Source organism: Muscardinus avellanarius (assembly GCF_963383645.1).
Source record: "Muscardinus avellanarius genome assembly, chromosome: 5".
NCBI lineage: Eukaryota > Metazoa > Chordata > Mammalia > Rodentia > Gliridae > Muscardinus > Muscardinus avellanarius.
The window spans coordinates 11,510,949-11,537,076 of NC_137790.1; the positions used below are offsets into that span (position 1 = coordinate 11,510,949).

Consider the following 26,128-nt stretch of genomic DNA (forward strand, 5'->3'; position numbering starts at 1 on the left):
CATCATTCTTGACAATGAACTTGCCCAAGTACCTAATTACATAAAGAGATTTACCTAGCAAACCCATGAATGTGATTTTATTTAACAATGTCTGAACACCAAAGAAAGACACAAGACAACACATCTGTTCACTAGAATGTCAACATGACAAAGGCTACATTAGGAAACTGGCTTTGCTAGTGACAAAACCTAAAAAACTTTCCTCTGAATTCTGAAATTTCTTTAAGTGCCATTAGTTTTGTTATTATTATTTGTATTGAATAATTTCCCCATAGTAACATTCTTCCTTTTTATAGTATGATCTTGTGAATTTTGACAAACACACTCGGTTGTAGAACTATTGCTACAGTATAGAACACAGACAGCACCATGTGGAGTTCCCATGGGTTCCTGCAGTCACCCAGGCCCGAGCACCCTGCTCTCCAGCTTTGCCTTTCCCAAATGCTACACACTTTTCTCTCCCCCTGTGGTACTGAGGATTGAATTCAGGAGAATTCTAACTCTGAGTTATAACCCCCACCCCTACTTCTTATTCTTTCTTTGAAAGAGGGTCTCACGAGGTCTCTAAGTTGCTGAGGAAGGGCCTCACTAAGTTGCTAAAGTTGGCCACGAACCTGCGATCCTCCTGTCCTAAGAACTGGGATTACAAGTGTGCATCACCATACCTGGCCACACACTCATTTTAGGTAGAACAGAGACACAACTGAAAAACACTGCCAAGCCGGGCGTGGTGGCGCACGCTTGTAATCCCCACGCTTGGGAGGCAGAGACAGGAGGATCGCGCAGGTACGAAGCTAGCCGTGCGCGCTGGCTTAGGAGACCCTGTTTCCAAATAAAAATGTAAAAATAGGTCTGGGAGTGTAGCCCGGAGATAGAAGGGCTTCCAGGAACCCCAGTACCACCAAAAAAAAAAAAAAAAAAAAAAAAACAAAAACGAAAAACACTGCCAAGCTGGGTATGGGGGCACATGTCTGAAATTCTAGTACTTGGGAGGCTGAGATGTGAGGTTTGCAGGTTCGGGGCCCATCTCCACAACTTAGTGAGACCCTGTTTCAAAATAAAAATAAAAATAGGGCTGGAGGTGTAGCTCAGAAGTATAGCTTCAGTATTAAAAACAAATAAACAAAAGCAAAACAAGTAACAACAAAAACCAACAAACTACTACCTGCTCATCTTTTACCCTTTCCTTTTCATAGAACACAGATAGCCACTGCTAGGTGCATCAGATTAGAAGGTAATCAGAATCTTTGTTTTTCCCATAATTGCCTAAATTATGTCTATAAAATTTAATTGAAATATCATTTTAATGTAATAAAAGAGAATACAGCTTTCTGATAAGAGATGCGTCAGATGTTTTTACAGAAGGTGAGTTATAAATAAGAAACTTAAACATTTAAATATATTCTGTTGTCAAGAGAACAACCAAATGTGCCACCAACCTCACAGATAAAGGCTGTTTATTAGTTCATCTATTCGACAGCAAATGGCAGACTCTACTATGCAGCAGAAGGGAAGAGGAGGGCAAGAAGAGCCACAATAGAGCTCGGCCACTTGTGAAGGAACCACACCAATGTGGCTTGCATGAAAGAGGCCTGTGAACAATTAGCGGTTCTCAACCGGGGATGATGTTGACAGATCTAGGTGGATCTGTCAGTGTCTGGAGAAATTTTGGGTTGGTATAACTGGAATTTAGTATACATGCTACTGACTTCCAGTATCTAGTTAAGGCCAGAGATGCTACTGAATATCCTACAATGAGCTGGATACACCTGGTCGGGAGACTGAGCTGTGAGGGTTTCCTGAGTTGACCAGCCAGGTCAACATAAAGAGACCACGTTTCAAAATAAAACAACATATGCCACAATGCACAGGACTACCCCCTGCAACGAGGAATTACTGGGCCCAAAATGTCAACTGTACCAAAGTTGAGAAATCTTGCTCTAGATCCAATTACCAATTCAGAAATATAGAAACAAGTTAACCGCCATCATAGGGATGCAATCAACACACGTTAGGCCACTGAAAAACTATAGAACAAATGAATGGCTTGTTTTAAGGGGAAGAGGTTAGGGGATGCGTAGAAAATGGAGAATTAAGAGATAAAAGGAGACTTAAAAAATGTGTCAATCAAATGTTGTAAAGTGGGGTCTAGAAGTAGAGCTCAATGATATAGCACATGATTAGAACGCACAAGGTCCTGGTCCAATTTCCAGAATGATGATGATGATAACAATAATAGTAGTATTAATAAAAATGCAAAGCATATATTTTTCAGTCCTGCTTTGAATAAAACTATTAAAAAAAAAAAGCTTGAGTCAATCCGAGGAATATAAATACTACCTGATATAACTTGATGAGAATGACTAGTAAAAATTTTAGGTGCAATATTGGTATTATGGTTATGATTATAAAATTCTCATCTCTTGAAAACACAAGGTGAAATATCCATAGTTATTTGTGAAATCTTAACAGTTTCACAAAATGAAATTACTGAGTTGACTTAAAATAACTACAAAGGAGGGAGCTGGGGGAAGAACTAAGCCCTGGGTTGAGGACTGTTAAGCTGTATTATTAGTTCTCGAGAATTCTTTGTGTTAATTTCTTGGCCTTTGTGTTTTTCTGAGTAGAGGAAAAAGAGGACAATCATCCCAATTCACTAAAAATTAAGCACAGTCTAAATATCCGTCCCTATATATTTATAATTAATCTAAAAACTCACATGGCCACACTCCTCTAAGAAATAAAGTCTCCACTTCATAGAAACCAAGAACTTTTCATTCCTTACCATATTGAAGCCAGCTGAGCCTGTGGTAAACTTGATTGCATAAGAATAGTTCTTGCTTGGGGACCTAAATGGAAACCAGGGAAAAGAAATAAGAGATGAGTCAGCAAATGTTCCCTGTACTGAATAGGCAGGCTGTGCCATGGACTAAGCAATCTCAAGCAATCACAGAGCTTCCCACAGTTATTTGCTCTTATCCGGGAGACTTTTTAAAAAGAAAATTAAGCCCTAGAAAAAGAGAAGAAACACAAAGCAGAGCAGGGCATCTGACACATAGTCAGTAAGGTTTCTTTTCAATTAATGTTAAATAAGGAATGGGTATATAAAAGATTAAAGTTTCAAAATATAACCTGCCCTTTTGTTCAGATTACCATCTCTATTTATATTGGGTTTTTATTTACCAAACTGAGATTTAGCCACTATAAGCGGAACATCTTCTGCCATGGCTACCACCTGCTATCTCCAGTAAGACCATCATCGTACAAACTGAGGAAAGATTCACCAAATCTTAGATAAGGAAAGTGCCTTCATGAGACTTCTAATCATTCCATTGTACACACACACAAAAAAGGATAAATTATTCAAGACTGCACAAATGTAACATTAGGATCATAGCCATGGTTTGGAACATATTTCTCAAATTAGAAAAGAAAGTCCTGGAATTTCAACTCTTCTTTCAAAATCAACTCTCATTTTCTTAAAATAAATATCTTCATTTCTGGCATAAAACTAGCTTCAGCTATCAGACAGAAGCTACAACGGGAGATCTATGAGTATTTAATGGACTAGTATAGAGAGAGGGAGAAATAAACATGTCTTATTTCCCACACTGCCTCTCAAAGTGTGGTTCCAAGAAGATCCATGGACTAAGGAAGAGAAGGCTGAAGCAATTGTGAGAAAATTCCCATGTACAAAACTTTTGCCTTTAGCTTTTTCAGTTTTCAAATATCAGCACATTAAAAAGAAGAGGAGGATGAGGAGGAAGAGGAGGAAGAGGAGGAGGATGATAAGGTATTGCCCAGCAAGTTGTGGGGTCTGTTATCACCATGCGGCTCCAGGACATCAAGGCCCCAGAGAAGGAAGGAAAAGTCCCATTGAGAGGAGGCTTCAGGCAACAGGCAGTGGTCCAGGCTCAGGTTACTCTAGGCTGAGTTACTTGGGGAAGGCGATTTCCTCAGTCATTCAGAGTTATTTCATCTTGGAGGTCCTTTCCAGATTAACAAACTACAAGCCATCATATAAGAAATCGTAACACTGAACTCAATGTTAGCATTGAGTGCTAGCACATAAAATGTGCTCAAAACATGGCAGTTAGCTAGGTGTTGTGGTACATGCCTGTAATCCCAAGTATTTGAAATGTCAAGAAAGAAAGACTATAGGTTCAAGGCCAGCATCAGAAACTTAGCAAGGCCCTCAATAATTTAGCGAGATCCTGTTTCCAAATAACAAATGAAAAGGGCTGGGAGTAGCCGGGCATGGAGGCTGAGACAGGAGAATCACAGTTCTTGAACAGCCTCAGCTACTTAGTGAGGCTCTCTGCAACTCTGTTTCAAAATATAAAATAAAAAAATCAAGCTGGGGGTGTAACTCAGAGGTAGAATGCCCCTGGGTTCCATCCCCAGCACTGCAAACAAACAACAACAACAACAAAAAAACCCAAGAACAACAATAACAAAATGCCTGGGAGTATAGAATACAGCTAAAAGGTAGAATGCCCCTGGGTTGAATCCCCAGAACAAAAAAACAAATCAAACAAAAAAAAATTGCTGTTTATATTTATTACTAATGATATTTTAATTTTTATCTAAATATAAAATATTGGCTGAAAAGCACATATGAATCTATATGTATATTAGCTAACATTCAGCATTTCCAAACTGAATTCTCAATCAGTAACCAGAACATAAGTGACACCCAGAAGCCCAAGTTTGACTCCCTTTTACTATCACCTCCCACCAAGTACAGGACTTCTAACCACAGGATACATCTGTGAGGTCTGGCATATGTGGCTCAATGTATCACTGTAGTAGTTGTAGAAGATAATCCTCACTGCTATACAGTGTACCACTGTGTGATAGCTCACAGTTTATTATCCATTTTACTTTGATGGGCATTCAGGAAATTTTTAATTTGGGACTCTTATAAATAGTGAACATTGTGTTTTAGTGAATATATAAATGTGTTTTTCTGTGTGTGTGTGTGTGTGTGTGTGTGTGTGTGTGTGTGTGTGTTGGGAGCATCTAGTAAATAGTCTATTGAATTAAAGCAAAGAATCTAAAGTTTCTGGGTTGTATTGGAATGAAAACAGTACACTGGCTATAACACTGTATTTAGAAGCCTAGAATTAGCAAAACTTTAGTGAATGCTTTAATTTATACTTGTAACAATTCTCCCCACTCCAGAATTATATAAAGTTAATATTTTATCTACTTCAAATAAGAACGCTAACAATGAATGTGGAGAGCTAGGTTTACCCCTGATATCAAGAGACTTAGATTCCACTCTTAACTCGCTAATGATATGTGGTATTAACAAAACTACTTCACAGCTTTCTAGAATGAAGTTCCTTTATCTCTGCCATGAGGGAAATAACAGAATGGGCTCTGGTAAGCAGTGGTCCATAGGTCATCCTGGCTCAGTGCTTGTTTTTATGGATAAAGTTTTATTGAAGCTATCATGCCTATTCATTGGTGGCTATAATCAAGACCATGACCTTTCATTTCACCCATCGGAACAAATCAGCTCTCTTTGCTTCAACAATCTAGCCTAAAACACAGAAATAAAAAAAGGGTAACACAAATTAAATTTATTATATTTAATGACATTTTATAATTTACAATAATAATTTTTCTACCTGACCTGGCTATACAAAGCCCTGGTTAAAAATAAAATTCACGTCTTAAATTCTTGCTACCACAAAGTGGTAATAAGCATGCAGATAAGTGAAAGTGAAACCTGCCTTCTTTTCGGGACATATATTTAAAAATTCTAAATATGCAAGTGCCTGGGTCATTATTGTTGGGATAAAGAAACTGCATTTCATTCATAAAAATACCTCCCACTAAGAGGTAATTTCAAAATCAACGTTACATTTGAATACTGTTTAATTAATTCACAGTAAAACACCAACACTGTTTTGAAGAAATATTTTCAGGTTTGATGGTCATGTAGTTCTTGGTGTGTACGGAGCACTGGTGTTAAACACTGAGTAAAGCAGAACTCAGAGCTGTACTGGTGAATATTCCCTAATGCCTGCAAACGCTAGGCTCTTTCTTTTATATACCTAGAAACATGGCAGCCATGACATCAGCAGAAGTGAGTGTGGCCTAGACAGGATCTGTGTGTATTTACTATATGCCCATTATGTAAATATGTTTACTTGAGGTAACTGCTGAGATCCTACAGGGAAAAGCTCAAGATTAGATCCGAACCCTTCATTTTTAAACATGAATTAATTTTTCTTTTGGAAGTAAAAATTGCAATTACCAGTAATGGCAAACACTGGTAAGGAGAACTTAAGATTATTTGTGTTCTATACTTAATGGCTTGCCCACCCATACCAGGAAAGTACCTATTCTCCTTTCCTTTCATATTTCTTAGAGGAATGTTGAAGTTCCTTCCTTTTATACTCAGTGGTCACATCAGGAGTCTCAATTTTCCTTTATTAAAGTTATGTTTTGCTCCGTAAAATACATGCAAATTGACTAGATTTTAAGTATTTAAACCTTCATCAAAAAGGTTTAGGATGGCATCTCAAATTTTTCTCTACCCTTGCCATGTGGATAACTGAATCAGTGTATTTTTAAAACTCTACTGAGATCATGTAAATCAATTCTGGCCTTGTATAGATGAAGATGTAAGACCCTACAGGGTGGGCCCTGGAGAGTCAGGGGCAGAGACGTGTTCCTGAGCTGGCAACTCGTCACCATACACACAGCCTCAACTCTGCCGTGTGAGTGGGCAGCTCCGAGTCTAGCCCAGAGCTGGCCTTCAGAGCCTAGAGCTAGTGTCTGTTCATAGCACTGTCTCCTTTGCTGGAGCCTTGGCTTGCCTAGTAGTGGCTTACAATTTGCAGGAAGATCTGCAGTCTATGCTCCATTTTACCCAGAAGCAATGGGCAAAGGCCAGGAGTATAGAAGAATAAAGTAATTATTGATGAAGTGAGTTATTAGTAGTTAAAAATACAAGATAACAGAGACAATGAAAACCCTGCTTAGAAATAAGCAAACAGAGAAAGGCATTTGGAAAATACCTTTGATATCTAGAAATATCTAGAAAGGATCTATATTTAGAACAAAGATCACATTTCACTTATCTTTACTTCTAAGTACCTGTTAAGTGTCCACTCATGGTTTTATCATGACTATTGAATAACTGCCTGTATTTCAGTCTGGAGGACTGAGGCACAGCCCATTCTGCTGCTGGAGGGGCACTGTGGAGAAAAGAGGAAGAAGAGAAACGCAATTAACAGCCTTTTGGGGTTCTTCAAAACAGAAAAGTAAAACTTCTCTATATATCTAACTTAACCAGTACTTCCTCTGTGTGGTGGGGGAGGGGGGATGCCGAGGGTCAAATCCTGGGCCTCCTGTGTCCTAGTAAGAGTTCTGCCACTGAGCAACACTTCTAGCCCTTTCCATTTTTAAAGTTATGCCCATTTTTCTCAAAATGGGTAAATCCATTATTTTTCCAGAAATAGGGAAAAACCGAACAAGTGACTGTTTCATGCTACATCTATAATTTAGTTATACAAAAGTTCTAGACAAGTCTGGAAAATCTTAGAACTGAGGTAATATAAAACACTTGTTTTTCTAAGCATCCAGAACATTTCTCCTTTGGCTAAAAAGCAATACTGGCAAACAAGTGCCTCTAACGGTATCACTTCTCCAAAATGTTTAGTTTTCTATATATCAAAATAGCAGACCTATTTCTTAATGAAGTGGAAATGTTTAATTCTGGGAAACTCTTATCAAGTAGAGTGTTTCCGAGAGAGAGAGAGAGAGAGAGAGAGAGAGAGAGAGAGAGAGAGAGAGAGGAGAGGGAGAGGGAGAGGGAGAGGGAGAGGGAGAGGGAGAGGGAGAGGGAGAGGGAGAGGGAGAGGGAGAGGGAGAGGGAGAGGGAGAGGGAGAGGGAGAGGGAGAAGAGAGCGCACGCGAGTGCTGGCAGAGGTGTCCAGGGTCCTAGCCAATCAGCAGAGCAGTAATAGAGCTTCCTTTTCCTAACTGTGATCAGTGTGTCACAACCCTGACCTGAGGCACCCTGTGAGCAGTCAGGCAGTCAGGCGGGGTCTAGACATCTCTGACAATGCATTCCTCACATTCCACGGCCCACAGGAGTGCCACTGGTACCAAAGGCTTAAATCAAGTAATTTAAACACAAATTTGAAGCTGACAGTAAAAATGGCACTTGACCTTCATACAGATTATAATTAATGTCCCAGATACAACTTCCTTTCATTTCAACAAAAACATTTACATTTATACATAAAAGCAAAATTTCAGCTGCTCGGTCCTCATTTCACATGTGTTACAAATGCATTTATATTTACTGTAGATTGTTCATAAAGGAAACCGTTCTCAAACACTTGGAAAGTACCTATATAGGTTTACCTTTTTCAATTTTGATGAATTTCTTAATAAAAATCACTTACCGTGCTCTATTCTGCTGTGAGTACCTCTGCAACAACTCTCTCATTTTAACTAACTAGTATTTTGCTGATTCCAGCCTCTGCCTATTTGTCAAGAAACTGACTATCTTACTCCTGCACTGCAGGGAAGTAGGGTGTATGCACAGAAGTTGACCCAGATTACACTTATCGTCATGGTTTTCAGCCAAATTCCTGAGAGTATAATTTCGACTAAAAACTCATTAATATGTTACACAAAAGTTAGACAGTACCTTGTAAAACCTTGCCGAAAATTTAAATTATTGAAAAGATGACTATGAACATAAAAAATCCGCTATTTTAACAGCATTGCTATTTCCTAATAATGAATAACATTCATTTTAATGTTACAAATCCATTTTAAGGCAGATTTATTTATTTATTTAGTTAGTTAGTTAGTTAGTTAGGTAGTTAGTTTTGGTGCTGGGATTTAACCCAGGGTCATTTCACTTCTGAGCTATATCTCCAGCCCTATTTATTTTTTAACTTGAAACAGGGTCTTGCTAGGTTGCTTACAGTCTCACTAAGGTACTGAGGTTGGTTTTGAACCTTAAGGAAGATTTTTAAATCTCCTGTTAACAGTCAGAGAAAATATAAATTTTTAAGTACAGTATAGAGGGAAAAATATATGGAGCATAGTATTTTATGATGATAGGAGTTTTGACCTCAGCTCTACTGTTTACTAAGCTCTAAGTTATAGGTGAGGAAAATAAACCTCTCTGGTTTGCTTCCTCATTCAGTCTTGAGATAATACTGCATAGGTAGCTGTAGGATTGAATGGGATTAATAAGGTGCCTGAAAAAGCAGATGCTAAATAAATGTTTAAGCATCTTAAGTCTTACAAATAACCTGCATATCATAATTAATTGAAGATTTTAGAGAAAATTTGCAGTTAGGAACACATGCCTTAAACTCAGAAAGAACTGTTAGTATTGTCAAATGTTACATTAGCTCAGGCCAGTAATGTCTCTGGGCTTGTCTATTATCTATAACATAAAGAAAATTATAGTCATCTTAAAGAAAGAATGAGTTAGTATACATGAAGCTTTTTGTACCGTGCTTTTTAGTGTATGGGTCCTCCTTAAATCATTTTTTAAAAAGGGAATATATTATTGAATTACATTCAACATGTTCTTCTTCTTAAAGAAAAAAAAATGACACGATTCACATGATTCGTGTTAGAAAGAATTCTAACACGACTGACAAAAGAAAAACTTTAATAATCTTCATTTATGTCTGCCTTCATTCTAATAGTTTGAGACTATTTGCAAGATGGACATGGTGGTGCACATCTGTAATCCCAGTACTAGGGAGAATAAGAGAGGACTGCAGGTTCACGCACACTTGTAATCCCAGCATTTGGGAGGCTGAGACAGGAGGATCATGGTTCACGGACAGCCTCAGTTATTTAGTGAGGCCCTTAGCGACTCAGTGAGACCCTGTTTCAAAATAAAGAATAAAAAAATAGGGCTGGGGATGTAGCTTGGAGGTAGAATGCTCCTGGGTTCCACCCCCAGTATCACAATAAACAAACAAACAAACAAACAGTTAAATATAAGATAAATTGTGGCTCAAAAAAATTTTTTTTGTGGTACTATGGATTGAACCCAGGGGTATTCTATCTCTGAACTACATCCTCAGTCCATTTTTTATTTTGAAACAGAGTCTCACTAGGTAGCTGAGGGTGTTGCTAAGTTACTAAGCCTGGCCTTAAATGTGTGATCCTCCTGTGTCAGCCTCTCAGTTATTAAGATACTGGTATATGACCCCAGGACCAGCTGTACCAATTGTACATAAGCCAAGTGCAGTGGAGCTCACCTGTAATCCCAGTGACTTGGGAGGTGGAGGCGGAGGCTGAGGCAGAAGCATCACAAGTTCCAGGCCCAAGCCTATAACTTATTGAGACCCCCCATCTCAAATATAAAAAAAAAAAAAAATTTAAAAGGCTAGAAATACAGCTCAGGAGTAGAATGCCTGGGGCCAATGCACAGTACCATATCCAAAATTTTATACATAATTTTCCTTTTTTTTTTTTTGCAATACTGGAGATAGAACCCAGGGAAATTCTACCTCCAAGCTACACCCCCAGCCCTATTTTTTTATTCTTTACTTTTTAAACAAGGTCTCATTAAGTTGCAGAGGGCCTCACTAAGTAGCTGAGGCTGGCCGAGAACCTGCAATCCTCCTGTCTCAGCCTCCCAAGTACTGGGAATACAAGTGTGCGCCACCACGCCCAGCTTACACAATTTTTTTAAATGATTCACATAAAATAGCTAATTTGTTTTTTTCCCCCTTATCTGATATTCCATTTTACCATTTTAAGAAATTTCAGTTTTCTTTTTTCTTTTTTGGTGCTTTATCATTCTACAAAGTTAAAGGAGATAATAGCTCAAGCAAGCTCATAGTTCAATTTTAAACTAATGAATTAATCAGATAATGACTTTATAACTAAACTTCCCATTAAAAACAAGCAAGCTTACCTGGCTACATCAAATGATTGTGCCTTCTGTAATTTTGTGTTTAATTGTGATCCTGGACCAGATCTACTGAAGGAAGAACTCTTTGGCAATGTGGCTGCTGTAAAAAGAAATGAGTGGTTTTAATTCTATCTAGGTAAGAAACTCCCCTACTCACAAAAATTAAAATGCATAGTCATGACATCTGAGGCAGAGATAATTCCTCCTTGCTTTCTAGCCTGGATTCAAAAGAGTTATATTTCCTCTTTTGTCTCTGTCCTCCTACCAAAAATGTTCCTAGATTTACTTGTTCTACTGAGAATCACCTTGCTGAGTGAAATGCTGACATTCCTAAAATTCTACTCTTCCCAGAGCAATTAGCATCACATTTTATGTGATCTATTTCAATAGCTAAGGAAGAAACAACTTAAATATGTAAAATGGCATTTTCTTAATTATGCCGAAGGAATTGAAGTATTTCAATTCCTTGTTTCAGATGTATGGGCGGGCGGGTGCCAAGTCACAATGGGCGAAAACCTGGCCAGGGACCATGTGATGCTAGGGAGGGGCAGCTTTTGTGTCTGATTCTCATTTGACCTGATTAGTTTTGTGTCAGAACAAAGCACCCTGAGTCTCAGCCACATCCCCTCACAAGATTCAAAGAATCACAAGATTCCAAGATTTGGCACGTGTGATTGCTGAAACTACTAGAAAAACAACTGCATGCCCTTCCCCATCTGCTATCACATCGGAAGTCACAATCATACGTAAACAGTGGAACACATGTGATAAGAAAGTTAAATAAAAGAGTCATTCAATTATTTGCTTATCATTAAGGCACATATAATAAATTCAGGTGTCTAAGGCGCAGAAATAATGTTTCAAATATAATGCTAAAACCCCTGCCTTCATTACTATAGATTACTCAGATATATTTGAAGTGCTTTTATTTATTTATTTTCCTGTAGTATCAGGGATTAAACCCAGGCGTTCTACCTCTGAGCCACCCCTGCCGCCCTATTTTATTTATTTGAAACAGTCTTCCTAAATTGCTGAGTTTGCCATGAACTTGTGATCTTCCTGCCTCAGCCTCTCAAGTATTGGGTTCATAGGTGTGGGTCACCACACCCACCTCCGAAGTGCTATTAAGAAACCGTTCATGTTGATATGAATCTTTAAGATGTTAGACTAAGCCAGGTGTGATGGCGCAGGCTTGTAATCCCCGCACTTGGGAGCCTGAGAAAGGAGGATCTCACAGGTTTGAAGCTAGCCTCGGCTGGTTTAAGTGACCCTGTTTCCAAATAAAATATAAAATAGGTCTGGGAGTGTAGCCCAGAGGTAGAAGGTCCCTGGGTTCCATCCTCAGTACCACTAAAAGAAAAAGAAAAAAAAAAAAAGATGTTAGACTAAGCCTATCTACATCTACAGTTGATGCTTTCTTTTATTCAAGGGAAAAGACTGAATAAAGTCTCAAAATGAAGTTAACTAAAAAGGAAATAAGGGACTTATTTTTTAAAATTCTTTCCTTCAATTAAGTAAGCTTGTAATACTAGGGCTTAATATATTTCATCATTTACTTCACTTCTTTCCCCGTTTGCCTGATTCATTCCACCTCCTCAAAAACAAACAAACAAACAAACAAACAAACAAACAAAAAAGCAGTGTTCATTTCTCCCCTGCCACACAATTCTGTTCCTAGGGGACTGGGCTTGCTTACTAGCAATTCACAGAGCTAAAGAAAAATAGTGACGCCAGCCGGGGCCCGGGTCGCGGGACTCTGGGCCCCTGGCCGAACTGCGCATAGCACACCAGACCCCTGAAGAAACCGGGCCCAGTAAGTAGCTGGGTTCTGGGCAGAGGTCTCACGCAGGGCACGCCAGATGGGGCCCGGCTCGCGGGACTCTGGGCCCCGGGCGGAACTGCGCGTAGCACACCAGACCCCTGGAGACTGCGCATAGCACACCAGACCCCTGAAGAAACCGGGCCCAGTAAGTAGCTGGGTTCTGGGCAGAGGTCTCACGCAGGGCACGCCAGATGGGGCCCGGCTCGCGGGACTCTGGGCCCCGGGCGGAACTGCGCGTAGCACACCAGACCCCTGGAGAAACCGGGCCCAGTAAGACGCTGGGTTCTGGGCGGGGGTCACGAGGAGCACGCCAGCTGGGGCCCGGGTCGTGGGACCCTGGGCCCCAGGCGGAGTAGGGCAGATCACTCTGGACCCATAGGGAAACCAACAGGGTTACAGTGCCACTGAGTGCCTGATCCCACTACCTCCTCAAACCACATATACTGTCTTCTCTTATTAAAAAAAAAAAAAAAAAAAAAAAAAAAGGAACAGAAAAAGAAAAAGAAAATTATCGGAGAGGAGGTAAGAAAGCCGTTATGGATGCCAGGACACTGGAGATGCAGACAAAACTTATCTAAATGCACTGGAACTTATGGAAAAATTCCCCGTGAAAGAGGACTACTATTTCTCTATATTGTTAAGAATCTCAGACATCACCTGTAAGGAGAGAGTTTAGCGGAGACCAAGGAGAAATGCGGTGTTGAAAGAGTTCTCCAAAATGGTGGTGGAGACTTGTATTCAGGAGAAGCAGAAACCGGATCCTACCAACTTTATTATTTTTGGAGAAATTACACCAAATGTCGAATGCTACCATCGCGCATGCTTAGCAACACTGAACAACATTCAGAGTGGAAAAAGAGCCTGGGAAGGATTTGAAATGGTGGAGGCAGTGGCAATACCAATGGCCAATACTCAGGGGAGGCAGAGATCTGATACATTACACCTGGAACCTTTGAAATAATAACCACAGAGACAATGATCGGAACCTGCTGAGGGGTTAGGCGGGCGCCGGGGCCAGTGGCCGACATCGGAGCTTGCTGTGAGGCAAGGCCACTACTGAGGCCTCCGTGGCCGGGATTGGAACCTGCCGAGGGGTTAGACCGATGCTGGGGCCAGCGAGGCCGGCATTGGAGCCTGCCATGAGGCAAGGCTTGTGCTGGGGCCTCCGAGGTCGGGTCCGGAACCTGCTGAGGGGTTAGGCCGGTGCTGGGGCCAGTGAGGCCGGCATCGGAGCCTGCCGTGAGGCAAGGCTGGTACTGGGACCTCCGAGGCCAGGATAAGAGCCTGCCAACGTGTTAGGCCGGTGCTGGGGTCAGCGAGGCCAGCATCGGAGCCTGCCGTGAGGCAGGCCGGTGCTGGGGCCTCCAAGTACGGGACCGGAGCCTGCTGAGGGGTTAGGCCAATGCTGGGGCCAGCGAGGCCGGCATCGGAGCCTGCCATGAGGCAAGGCCGGTACTGAGGCCTCCGAGGCCGGGATAAGAGCCTGCTGAGGGTTAGGTAGGTGCTGGGGCCAGCGAGGCCGGCATTGGAGCCTGCCGTGAGGCAAGGCCGGTACTGGGGCCTCCGAGGCCAGGATAAGAGCATGCCGAGGGGTTAGGCCGGTGCTGGGGCCAGCGAGGCCGGCATCGGAGCCTGCCGTGAGGCAAGGCCGGTGCTGGGGCCTCCGAGGCCGGGATTGGAGCCTACCTTGAGGCAAGGCCGGTACTGGGGCATCTGAGGCCAGGATAAGAGCATGCCGAGGGGTTAGGCCGGTGCTGGGGACAGCGAGGCCGGCATCGGAGCCTGCCGTGAGGCAAGGCCGGTGCTGGGGCCTCCGAGGCCGGGATTGGAGCCTGCCTTGAGGCAAGGCCGGTACTGGGGCATCCGAGGCCGGGATAAGAGCCTGCCAAGGGGTGAAGCTGGTGCTGGGGCCAGCGAGGCCGGCATCGGAGCCTGCCATGAGGCATGGCCGGTGCTGGGGCCTCCAAGGCCAGGATAAGAGCCTGCCGAGGGGTTAGGCCGGTGCTGGGGCCAGCGAGGCCGGCATCGAAGCCTGCCGTGAGGCAAAGCCAGTACTGGGGCCTCCGAGGCCAGGATAACAACCTGCCGAAGGGTTAGACCAGTGCTGGGGCCAGCGCGGCCGGCACTGGAGCATGCCGTGAGGCGAGGCCAGCATCGGAGCCTGCCGTGAGACATGGCCAGTGCTGGGGCCTCCAAGGCCGGGATCGGAGCCTGCCAAGGGGTTAGGCCAGTGCTAGGGCCAGTGAGGCTGGCATCGGAGCCTGCCTTGAGGCAAGGCCGGTACTGGGGCCTCCGAGGGCAGGATAAGAGCCTGCTGAGGGGTTAGGCCGGAACTGGAGCCAGTGAGGCCGGCATTGCATCCTGCTGTGAGGCATGGCCGGTGTTGGGACCTCCGAGGCCAGTATCGGAGCCGGCCGAGGGGTTAGGCTGGTGCTGGGGCCAGCGAGGCCGGCATCGGAGCCTGCTGTAAGGCAAGGCCGGTACTGGGGCCTCCGAGGCCAAGATAAGAGCCTGCCGAGGGGTTAGGCCGGTTCTGGGGCCAGCGAGGCTGGCATCGGAGCCTGCCATGAGGCATGGCCAGTGCTGGGGCCTCCGAGGCCAGGATCGGAGCCTGCTGAGGGGTTAGGTTGGTGTTGGGGCCAGCGAGGCCGGCACCAGAGCCTGCCATGAGGCAAGGCCGGTACTGGGGCCTCCGTGGCCGGGATTGGAGCCTGCCGAGGGGTGAGGCCGGAGCTCGGGCCAGTGAGGCCGGCATTGGAGCCTGCCGTGAGGCAAGGCCGGTGCTGAGGCCTCCGAGGCCGGGATCGGAGCCTACCTTGAGGCAAGGCCGGTACTGGGGCCTCCGAGGCCAGGATAAGAGCCTGCCGAGGGGTTAGGCCGGTGCTGGGGCCAGCGAGGCCTGCATCGGAGCCTGCTGTGAGGCAAAGCCGGTACTGGGGCCTCCGAGGCCAGGATAACAACCTGCCGAAGGGTTAGACCGGTGCTGGGGCCAGCGAGGCCGGCATTGGAGCCTGCCGTGAGGCGAGGCCAGCATCGGAACCTGCCGTGAGACATGTCCAGTGCTGGGGTATCCTAGGCCGGGAACAGAACCTGCTGAGGGGTTAGGCTGGTGCTGGGGCCAGCGAGGCCGGCATTGGAGCCTGCCGTGAGGCTAGGCCGGTGCTGGGGCCTCCAAGGCTGGGATTGGAATCCTGCCAAGGGGTTAGGCCGGTGCAGGGGCCAATGGCCAGCATCGGAGCCTGGCGTGAGGCAAGTTCACTCCTGCGGCCTCCAAGGCCGGGACCAAAGCCAGCTTAGGGGTTAGACCGGTGAAGGGGCCAGCGAGACCAGAACTGGGGCCTCCCATGAGGCAAGGCTGCTGCTTGAGCCAGCGAGGTCTGGATCAGTCCACTGAGTAGCCAGGCCACTACTGGGACCATCAAGAGTGGGATCGGTGCTTGCAATGCAGCATGCACAGAGAAATATCACAGAAAATATAAATCAGATGCTTCTCTTAATCAGCAATAACTAGGAGGAAAAGGGCAACAGGAAGAGGTTGAGCTATAGAAAGGGCCCTATAGTGAAGCAACTAATGTGACCAATCAGAGGGTATGTAATACTGGAGGATGGAGCCTCTTTAAAAAGCAGGAGGTACATAAACAAATGTATCAATCACCAAAGAAGCCTGGGATGGAGGGAGGGGGAGGGAATGGGATGGGGGCTGGAGGAGGGCTAATTGGATAATGTGTGCTTGTATATCCTCTCAAGTCTTGTACTCCAATGTGATTGATATATGACTGCAATGCACCAATTTAAAAAATAAATTAATAAAAAAATTCATACAGAAAAAAAAAAAGAAAAATAGTGAGTGATACATGAAAATACAAAATGTTCAAACACTGTTCAACTTCAGTTGCTCCTATGAAGCCCTGAAAGCAAATTATGCTCTAGGCTTTCACCTGAGTTTGCCTTGGCCCAGAGAGGTAACCAGACATCTACATTCCGTTTTCTTTTTCCCTCTCTGCTCAAGCATATGTTACTTAATACATTGGGGGAAAAGAGAAATTAAATGAAAAAATATATATATATATATATTCCTTTGGAATAAAATTTAAATGTGATCAGAAAGTATCAAACCATTTAACCAGAAGGATAGCAAAATAAAAGTGGAACTTCAGCCTACAGTTCTGGCAGGTCACGTACCAGGATGAGCAAACGCAGGCAGAGGCTGTATGACAGGAGGAGCCCCATTAGCCAGGGGAGGCACTGCTGCTGGAGGGACAGAAGAGACTAAGGGTGGAGACATTCCAACAACTGGGATGGATCCCATTGGCACTGGAGCAACAGCGGTAAGCGGTGGCATGCTGGCAATACCTCCTATACCTAGCAAGACAAAAATACCAGTGAAATCACATCCATTCACATGGCAACCTTCGTGACACCCCAGTTCTGCTAGAAGAAGACCACTTTACAGTTATATTACCATTTAAAGTATAGTTTCAGGACTGGGGATATAGCTCAGTGGTGGAGTGCTTACCTAGCATGCCCAAAGCTCTCTGGATTCAGTCCCCAGCACCACAAAATTAACTAATCAGTAAAAATAAAATACATATAATACATATATGTATATATATATGGTTAATCATCTCAAAGAATATCAAAAGTTATGTCAAAGATCACATCAAAAGGACGAGGCCCAAATTAAAGAGAGTTCAATCAAGATGAAAACCAGTAAGAATACTAACTTCAATGAATTTAAAGCCATCAAATACAAGTAAACCTTTGAGTGCAAAATGATATTTTAAAAAGAGTAACAAGCTGGGCGTGGTGGCACACACCTGTAATCCCACTACTTGTTTTTTTTTTTTTTTTTCTTGGTGGTACTGGGGTTCCTGGAAGCCCTTCTACCTCCGGGCTACACTCCCAGACCTATTTTTACATTTTTATTTGGAAACAGGGCCTCCTAAGCCAGCGTGCGTGGCTGGCTTCGAACCTGCGCAATCCTCCTGTCTCTGCCTCCCAAGCGCGGGGATTATAAGCATGCGCCACCACGCCCGGCCTAATCCCACTACTTGGGAGGCTAAGACAGGAGGATCCCAGGTTTGCAGCCAGCCTCATCTACTTAGCCCCTCTGAGACTTAGTGAGATCTTGTTTCAAACTAAAGAATAATAAATGGGGCTGAGGGTATAGCTTGGAGGTAGAATGCCCCTGGGTTTAATCCCCCAGTACCACTGACACACACACACACAAAATTCCTAACTAGTCCCCATAGGAAAATGCTAGCAATCTCGCCGGGCATGGTGGCGCACGCTTGTAATCCCTGCGCTTGGGAGGCAGAGACAGGAGGATCGCGCAGGTTCGAAGCCAGCTGCGCGCGCTGGCTTAGGAGACCCTGTTTCCAAATAAAAAGTAAAAATAGGTCTGGGAGTGTAGCCCGGAGGTAGCAGGGCTTCCAGGAACCCCAGTACCACCAAAAAAAAAAAAAAAAAAAGAAAAAAAAGAAAATGCTAGCAATCTATTTATAATTTCAATTTTGAAGCCACACCTTGGTGGTTCATTACCATAATTCCAGTACTTGGAAGGCTGCACAATAGGATTACAGGTTTGAGTCCATCCTCAGCAACCTAGTGAGATCTTGTTTCAAAAATAAATAAATAAATAGGGCTGGTGGTGTAGCTGAGAGGTAGAATGCCCCTGGAGTTCAATCCCCAACATACCCCCCAAAAAAAGAAGTGTGTGTGTGTGTGTGTGTGTGTGTGTGTGTGTGTGTGTTGAAAACCAGTAGAAGGGAGCAAAAAAAAAAAAAAAAAAATTCAACATTTAACCAGGCTTTCCTATATATACTGAAACTCAAGGTAACCATATACTTGATGGGGATGGGGGAGTATTTATAAACATACTGCAACCAATAAACGAAGAGATATATATGGTAGCATTATAATAGATGTTTCTTTTTGATTTATCTTCTCCACTCTAACGTCTTTTCCATAGGCACAGAGCTGGGGTGGGCCACCCTCATCCAACTGCACACGTGCACAGCCTCAGCCACGCATACACTTGCCCTGGCCATGTCACAGCTCCAGGCTCTTGCAGCTAGCTACTGGCCCTTTCAGCCCACCTGTGGCCAAGATCATCACATCCACTGGCAAGGAAGGCTGCTGAGCACAGGCACGTCCTCACTCCAAAGTAAAGTAGGCACCACAGCAAGAACCTCCACGATAACTAAGCTGAGGCGTGGGGCACAGGAACATGCCCAGGATAGACTGCCACAGACTTCTACTGTGCCCACCTGAAAACAGCTCTTTTTAAAATTTAATCCATCTTCTGAGTGTTACATGCCTTTGGTTTATTTGCAGAGCACCGACGCCATTTTGTCAGTTTTGTACATTTTTATAGTAGCTCTTGGGGAAGGATTTGTTGACTTCATGCTGCTGTGGTAAAAAATCCCCACTGCTAAAATGTCTGTTAAGGCTCTTTTCAATAAGGGCTCCTCTCTACCCACTTTCTTTACAATTTATCTGTTCAAAGATCCAAGCCATTGTAACCTGTAGAGTTTCTAAGTCGGGATTTTGCTGATTATATCCTAATGGTACATTTCAACATTTTTGTCTACCTTCTGTATTTCCTGCAAACAGAAAGCCAAATCCAACAACTGGATTGGATTCAAGTTGCATCTCCTTGTCAAGACTACAGGAAGCACGTATATATTGTCTTTTTGTGATCCTGAGAGTCATTCCTGAGGAGTTATAAAGTAATCATGTTCTAATCCTACCATTTCTCAGTCATTTATTAATTAAAATACTTTTACAAAGAGATACTTCTAATAAGGATCTATTAATCAACCAAACAGTACAGCTCATACAAAAATACTTGATTCTCTGTCTTATTTTTAAGACAATTTTTTTTTCCCAGTACTGGGGATGGAACGCAGGGACATTCTACCTCCTAGCTATACCTCAGCCCTGTCTTTCTTTCTTTCTTTCTTTCTTTCTTTCTTTCTTTCTTTCTTTCTTTCTTTCTTTCTTTCTTCCTCTTTCTTTCTTTCTTTCTTTCTTTCTTTCTTTCTTTCTTTCTTTCTTTCTTTCTATTAGTTATTTATTTGTTTTTGGTGGTACTGGGGGTGGAATCCAGGGGCTTTTCTACCTCCGGGCTATACTCCCAGACATATTACTTTTACACTTTATTTGGAAACAGTCTCACTAAGTTGCTGAGAGCTTAAGTAGCTGAGGTTGGCTTTGAACCTATACGATCCTCCTGTCCCAGACTCCTAAATGCTGGGATTACAAGTGTGCGCCATCATGCCAGGCTAAGACAATTAATTTGATTTTCATGATTCTCGTAAAGTGAGTTAATCTGGCCAAACTCATACACTGGAGAAAAGACAGCCTTTTCAACAAATGGTGCTGGGAGAACTGGCTATCCATTTGTAGAAAGTTGGATCTGAATCCTTACTTCTCACCATGCACAGGAATCAACTCAAACTGGACCAAAGACTTAGAAATTAAACCAGAGACTGTGAAGTTATTAGAGAAAGGCATAGGATCTACACTTCAACATATAGGTACAGGGAGTAACTTTCTCAATAAGACTTCCAAAGCGCAGGAAATTAAAGCAAGAATTAATAAGTGGGATCTCTTCAAACTAAAAAGTTTCTTCTCATCAAAGGAAACCATCAAGAACCTAAAGAGGAAGCCTACAGAACAGGAGATCTTTACCAGTCACCACTCTGATAGGGGCTAATATCCAGAATATACAAAGAGCTCAAAAGACACTATACTAGCAAAACAAACAATCCAATCAAGAAATGGGCAACTGAAATGAATAGACAACTGAAATGAATAGAAGAGATAAAAATGGCCAATAGATACAGGAAAAGATGTTCAACATCACTAGCCATCAGGGAGATGCAAATCAAAACTACGCTGAGATTCCATCTAACCCCAATCAGAGTGGCAAACATAAAGAAATCAAACAACAACAATTGCTGGTGAGGTTGTGGGGAAAGAGGAACTCTTTTACACTGTTGGTGGGAGTGCAAAGTAGTTCAGCCACTATGGAGATCAGTATGGAGATTCCTTAGAAAACTGGGAATAGATCCACCATTTGACCCGGCTACACCACTCCTGGGTATCTTTCCAAAGGGGCTGAAATCAGAGAACTACGTTAACATATGCATACCCATGTTCATAGCAGCACAGTTTGTAATAGCCAAAATATAGAACCAACCTAGATCTCCATTAACAGATGAGTGGATTGCAAAATTATGGGAAATACACACAATGGAATTCTATTCATCTATAAAGAAAAATAAAATAATAGCATTTGCAAGAAGATGGAAGGAACTAGAGAACATTATGTTGAGATTAGTCAAGCACAGAAAGAGAAGGGACATATGTTTTCTCTAATATGTTCAAGCTAGGGAGTAGTGGTAATACCAGAGGCACTCCAGATGATGGAGGGGAAATCTCAGCAAAGCTTGAACGGAAGGATAGGAGAGGAAGAAAGCTGAGGTTGTTCAATGGAGGAGCGACATACGAATATGTGTAACAGCATAAATACAACATGATTGACCTGGATACTCTCTATTGCGGGAGAAGGGAATGGGAGGGGGAAGGGCATGAAGCACAGTGTAAATGTACACCACTCTCAATATGTTCCACTTATAAAAAAATAAAAATTAAATTAAAAAAATGTAAAAAAAATAAATAAAGTGAGTTAATCTTTTAAAATACACATCTCAATGTTTAGTCATAGGTTGAAACTACTTATTTGAGCTTTAATCCACAAACTTGTTATTATTAAAGTTTAAAGCATCTGATATATGTGAGCCTCTTTAGGTTGGCTTCTGAGAACTTTAGCTCTTAGCCTACTATCCTTTGATACCTTCCATGCTGACAAAATGAGTTTTTCTAAGTTCATCATACTCATTTAATACTCCAGACCTAGAACCAGGCATTTCTCCAAGAAACTCTGGCTTGCTTTAGTGAGAAACTATTTCAAGTCTACAGTCTGGGCTGTAGGGACACTCACTGCACTGTGATTGACCACTGTTTCTAGGCCTTTTCAGTAGACACAGCTAGGAGACACATGGATAGATAGATGAATAGATGGATAAGTGAATACATGAATAGAGCTCGTTCCTAATACATTTCCCAAGAAGGGCTCATGTCAGTATTTCCTGAGTCCTTACAAGCTGGTAACAGTTTTTCTATATGCTCCTACTTTGAAAGGCAGTGTTCCTGGACAAAATCCTTGGCTCATTCTTCCTCTAAGAATTCAAAATATGTTACTCCATTTTCTTCTGGCATAAAGAAAGTACTGCTGTGGAAAAGTCTGAAGCTAATCTAATTTTCTTTCCCTACAAATCATGTGCTTGATTTTCTACATGCCCAAGTAATTTTTTTCTTTTCTATCTTATTGTAGGTATTTCCAGGTTGATATTCTCAGGCATATGATACTCTCTTTCAAATATAGTCCCAAATCATTTATTTCAGGAACGTTATCTTCAATTCATTTTGCTTTTTTTTCTTCATTTCTCTGATTTGAGAATCATTTTCCATTTTTAAAACCAGTAACAACAATATTTATAGACACTGAAATTCCAGCAAAGAGAAGAAGAAAAACTCTGCTGGGTTTCACTAGGTATAAATTTGTTAATTATAGTCCTTGCCTCAAGCTCCCCGTAGCTGGGATTACAGGCATACATCATGGTGCCTGCCTGATCCCTACTCTTAAAAGGAGGTTAATCTCAAAGATGCTGAGAAAGAAGACTTTAAAATATCTCAAATTAAATGACACCCAAAAGACTAGATAAAACCAATTAATAATTTTAAAAAAACCAGTTTAACCACTAAACTGGTAAAAGCATTTTTTAAGCTTCCACATTTATTAAAGTCTTTTATTATATCATCATTTTTTCCACTCTAAGTAACTCACTCAGCTTTTAAAAAGCCATTCCAATGATTTCCATCCTTTTATCACATGATGACCTTTCCTGAACAAAAGATTTTCTAATTACATTAAATCTCCTGGAGACTTATTCTGGATGCCATCACTTCTTCAGGTGCTAAGTCTTGATTCTTGAAATCCCCCCATCTCTCCTGCATCACTGAGTCTTCACTCTCTACAAAGGGGCAGCTCACTACAGTTGACGTTTTCTCCAGGTGGCTGTTCCTTCCAGCTCACCTCTCCCTTCGGCCAAGTCTCCAGTCAGGCTTGGTGCTCACCTCCCTGAGCTGCTAGCTAAGCCCACTCACAAGCTCATCGTGTCGCTACTTTTCTGTCCTATTCTCACCTGTCCTCTCAGAAGCAAGCCAAAGAAGGGGTCACTCCTCCTTCGTGAAAAGCTGCTTCTTAGCTACAAGAATGCCTTCTCCTACTTATGCCCACAGTACCTGCTTCTGGCCTCTTCTTGCACAAAACCCTTCAGTGTCTTAATCACCAAGGCTCAGTGCCCCTCTAATACTTTCTCAAGCCATGCTTTCTCCCCTCAGACACTGACGCAGTGCCAGGGTTTTTAGCACCATCCAGTCCCTCACTCCAGAGCCCACTGATGTGTTCTCTAGCTCCAGACACGGGGAGTCTCCTGACCATCTCAACTTGAAATCTTGGAGGCCACTCAAATATGGAAGACCTTTGGCTTTCCCTCTCCAAAATCATTCCTCCTCCTGGTTCCCATCTCAGTCTGTAGTTATGCCATCCACCTAGTTATTCAGGCTAACTACCTTAATTCTCTCCCTTGGCTCTTATTTCTACCCCATTAAAAGGTCTTTTTTATTTTCCCCTCAAATATAGAAAAAAATGAATCTAATATGGCATCCACATTACTAACACCCAGATCTAGATCACCATGATCTTTATTGAGCTGAGAGGTCAAAGTAGAACTATTAGCAAAGACCAGATCTCTTCAGCAAACTTGATAGAGACCATGTAATTTTATCTTTCCCTATTCTGTTTACTGAGAATGGAGATTGATGACAACAAGGTGAAAAATGTCACAGGAAAGCCTAGGGAGAGAGCTATGAGCTGACAGTGTGGGGTCAAAATCTTGGTGGGTTCCCATGGTACCAATGGCAGTTGACTGAGTGACGGTAAGGCCACCAGTGGTGAGGCCACAACCTCCTGAAATAAGTCAGCAATGTTTCTACATTTGAACATGCCAGAGAATGGAATAAGAGAAAATAAATTAAATGTTAGAGGAAAAAAATCTGACCCCATGTTTGAGAGAAAAAGAAAATAAGATGCCAATGGTCATTGGACCCTTTCTCGAAAAGAACTTCCTTCTTGTAGCACTAGAAGGAGACCAAAAGAAAACCAAACATCCTCTAATTGTTAACACATGATCCCTGACCAAAAGTGGGCTCTTGGGACTTTCAGGGATTTCGAGCAAAATGATTACATGATTTAAATGGCCAACTAAAGACTAAGTACCATGAATACAAAGGAGTAAGACAAAGACCTGATCACATATACCATTTACTTATATTCTCCAAGATTTTGCTCAGATACAGGTTTTCTTTGTTCTTGTAGACCACTGTATTACTTGCCTAAAAATCCCTCCCACGTGTTTCCTCTTATAGAAACCAAACTGCACTCTACACTTTATCAAAATGAAGGAATACATTGGTATGTTTACATATCACATCGATATTCTTATACTAGTTATGCTCAAAATAGGCAATGCATAATTTATTCTTGGTAAAAAACTTAAGAAGTAAAAGCAAAGCTGTTTATCTTAGCATATCATTAATTGTACAAGATACAATCTTGAATTGCTATTCACTGACCATTCTCAAATCTACTTCATTTTATCACCTATCATCAGATATATCAGGATGAAGGTAGGGAAAGAAATTCTATACACAATTTTTGTGTTTTGTTTTCAACTTCATAAGAACCTCCCCAGGGAAAACTACAGACCAACACACTCAACAGCCCACCAGGCTCCAGAGAGGAGCGGCGGACAGCGAGCCAAGGTGAGCTACTGCGGAACAGCCGGGCGGGATTCAGCAGATTTTTTGGCGCATGAAGCATCTAAAGCTCCAAATGGCTGAGCTCAGCACACGCTGCAGGGATTCAGAGCGAAGCTCAAAACCAGAGAACAAATACGCCAGCCTCATGGCCGAGGGTGTGGCAGCGGTGCCATATTGCCACCGGCGGCAGCAGCAGTGAATTCACTGAGTCTACTACAGCTCGATCTGCGTACTCAAGAACAGTGAGTCAAATTGCGGGCCCCAGAGGAGAAATCCCAGTACTGCACTCCCAGGGACTTGACCCAGTGGGGGAGTGGCGGTGGCAGAGATATCACACCATAGGAGAACGCCCAACTTGGCACCCCCCCCATAATCTAAAGCAGCCTCTATTGACTCCCTGGGTCTGAAACTCTGTGACACAACCCAGTAAAGGAGTAGTAGGGTCTGAGATACCACAGACTCAAGATCCAGAGCACCTTAAGCAAAGTTGTAGTGACCCAAGGGAAGAACCCAGAGAAGGCACAAACTTCCAAAATCATGGGAAAGAGGAATAACAATGGAGCAATGAATGCCTACAACCCCACAACATCAGAACCTGAAAAAACAGAAATTCAGAGATTTCTAGAAGATCAAATCAGGAAAATAACTGTAGAAATAATAGAGGTGTTTCAAAAAGAATTCAGAGAGCCAAAAAGAGATAAAGGATGCAATTAATGAAGTAAAGGCCTCAATTCAGAGTACAAACAACCGATTAGACCACATGGAGAATAGAATCTCGCTCTTAGAAGATGAGCAATCCAAAAATGGACGGATAGTTTCTAATCTAGAAAAAAATATCCGACACCAGGAATCTGACATTGAAGATATATGGGCCCATTTTAAGAGAGTTAACCTAAGAATAATTGGAATAGAGGAGGGAAAAGAAAGTGAAACCAAAGGGATCAACAATCTCTTCAAGGAAGTAATAGCAGAAAATTTTCCAAACATAGAGCAAGAGGTCGATACACAGGTCCAGGAAACTTATAGAACTCCCTTTAGACAGGATCAGAGAAGAGGATCCCCAAGCCACATAATTGTCAAAATGACCAATGTGGAAGCCAAGCAGAGAATCTTAAAGGCAACAAAAACAAAGGGCCAAGTGACATTCAGAGGCAAACCAATTAGAATCACTCCAGACTTCCCAAACCAAGTCATGACAGCCAGAAGGGCTTGGAGTAACATATTCCAAACTCTGAAAGAAAACAACTTCCAGCCCCAAATTTCCTACCCAGCAAAACTTTCTATCAAAATAGATGGAGAAATAAGAAGCTTCCATGACAAACAGAAACTGAAGGAATTTATGTCTTCAAAACCAGCGCTAGAGAAAATACTCAAAGAGATTAACTACAAAGAAGAAATAGGTAACACTCACCAGAACCAGAGAAAAAAGATTT

General features: G+C 42.6%; 1 protein-coding gene across 2 annotated transcripts in view; it reads right to left on the minus strand.

The window, feature by feature from the left end:
- ITSN1 (intersectin 1) overlaps positions 1-26,128 on the minus strand; it is a gene marked incomplete at both ends in the record, with an annotated part of 173,042 nt that overhangs the window by 122,989 nt on the left and 23,925 nt on the right. For both annotated transcript variants that reach the window (XM_080695676.1, XM_080695677.1), the window contains 4 exons: positions 2,786-2,849; positions 7,114-7,214; positions 10,925-11,021; positions 16,926-17,105. In XM_080695676.1, coding sequence (XP_080551802.1) covers positions 2,786-2,849; positions 7,114-7,214; positions 10,925-11,021; positions 16,926-17,105 — 442 coding nt within the window. The remainder of the gene's footprint in view (positions 1-2,785; positions 2,850-7,113; positions 7,215-10,924; positions 11,022-16,925; positions 17,106-26,128) is intronic.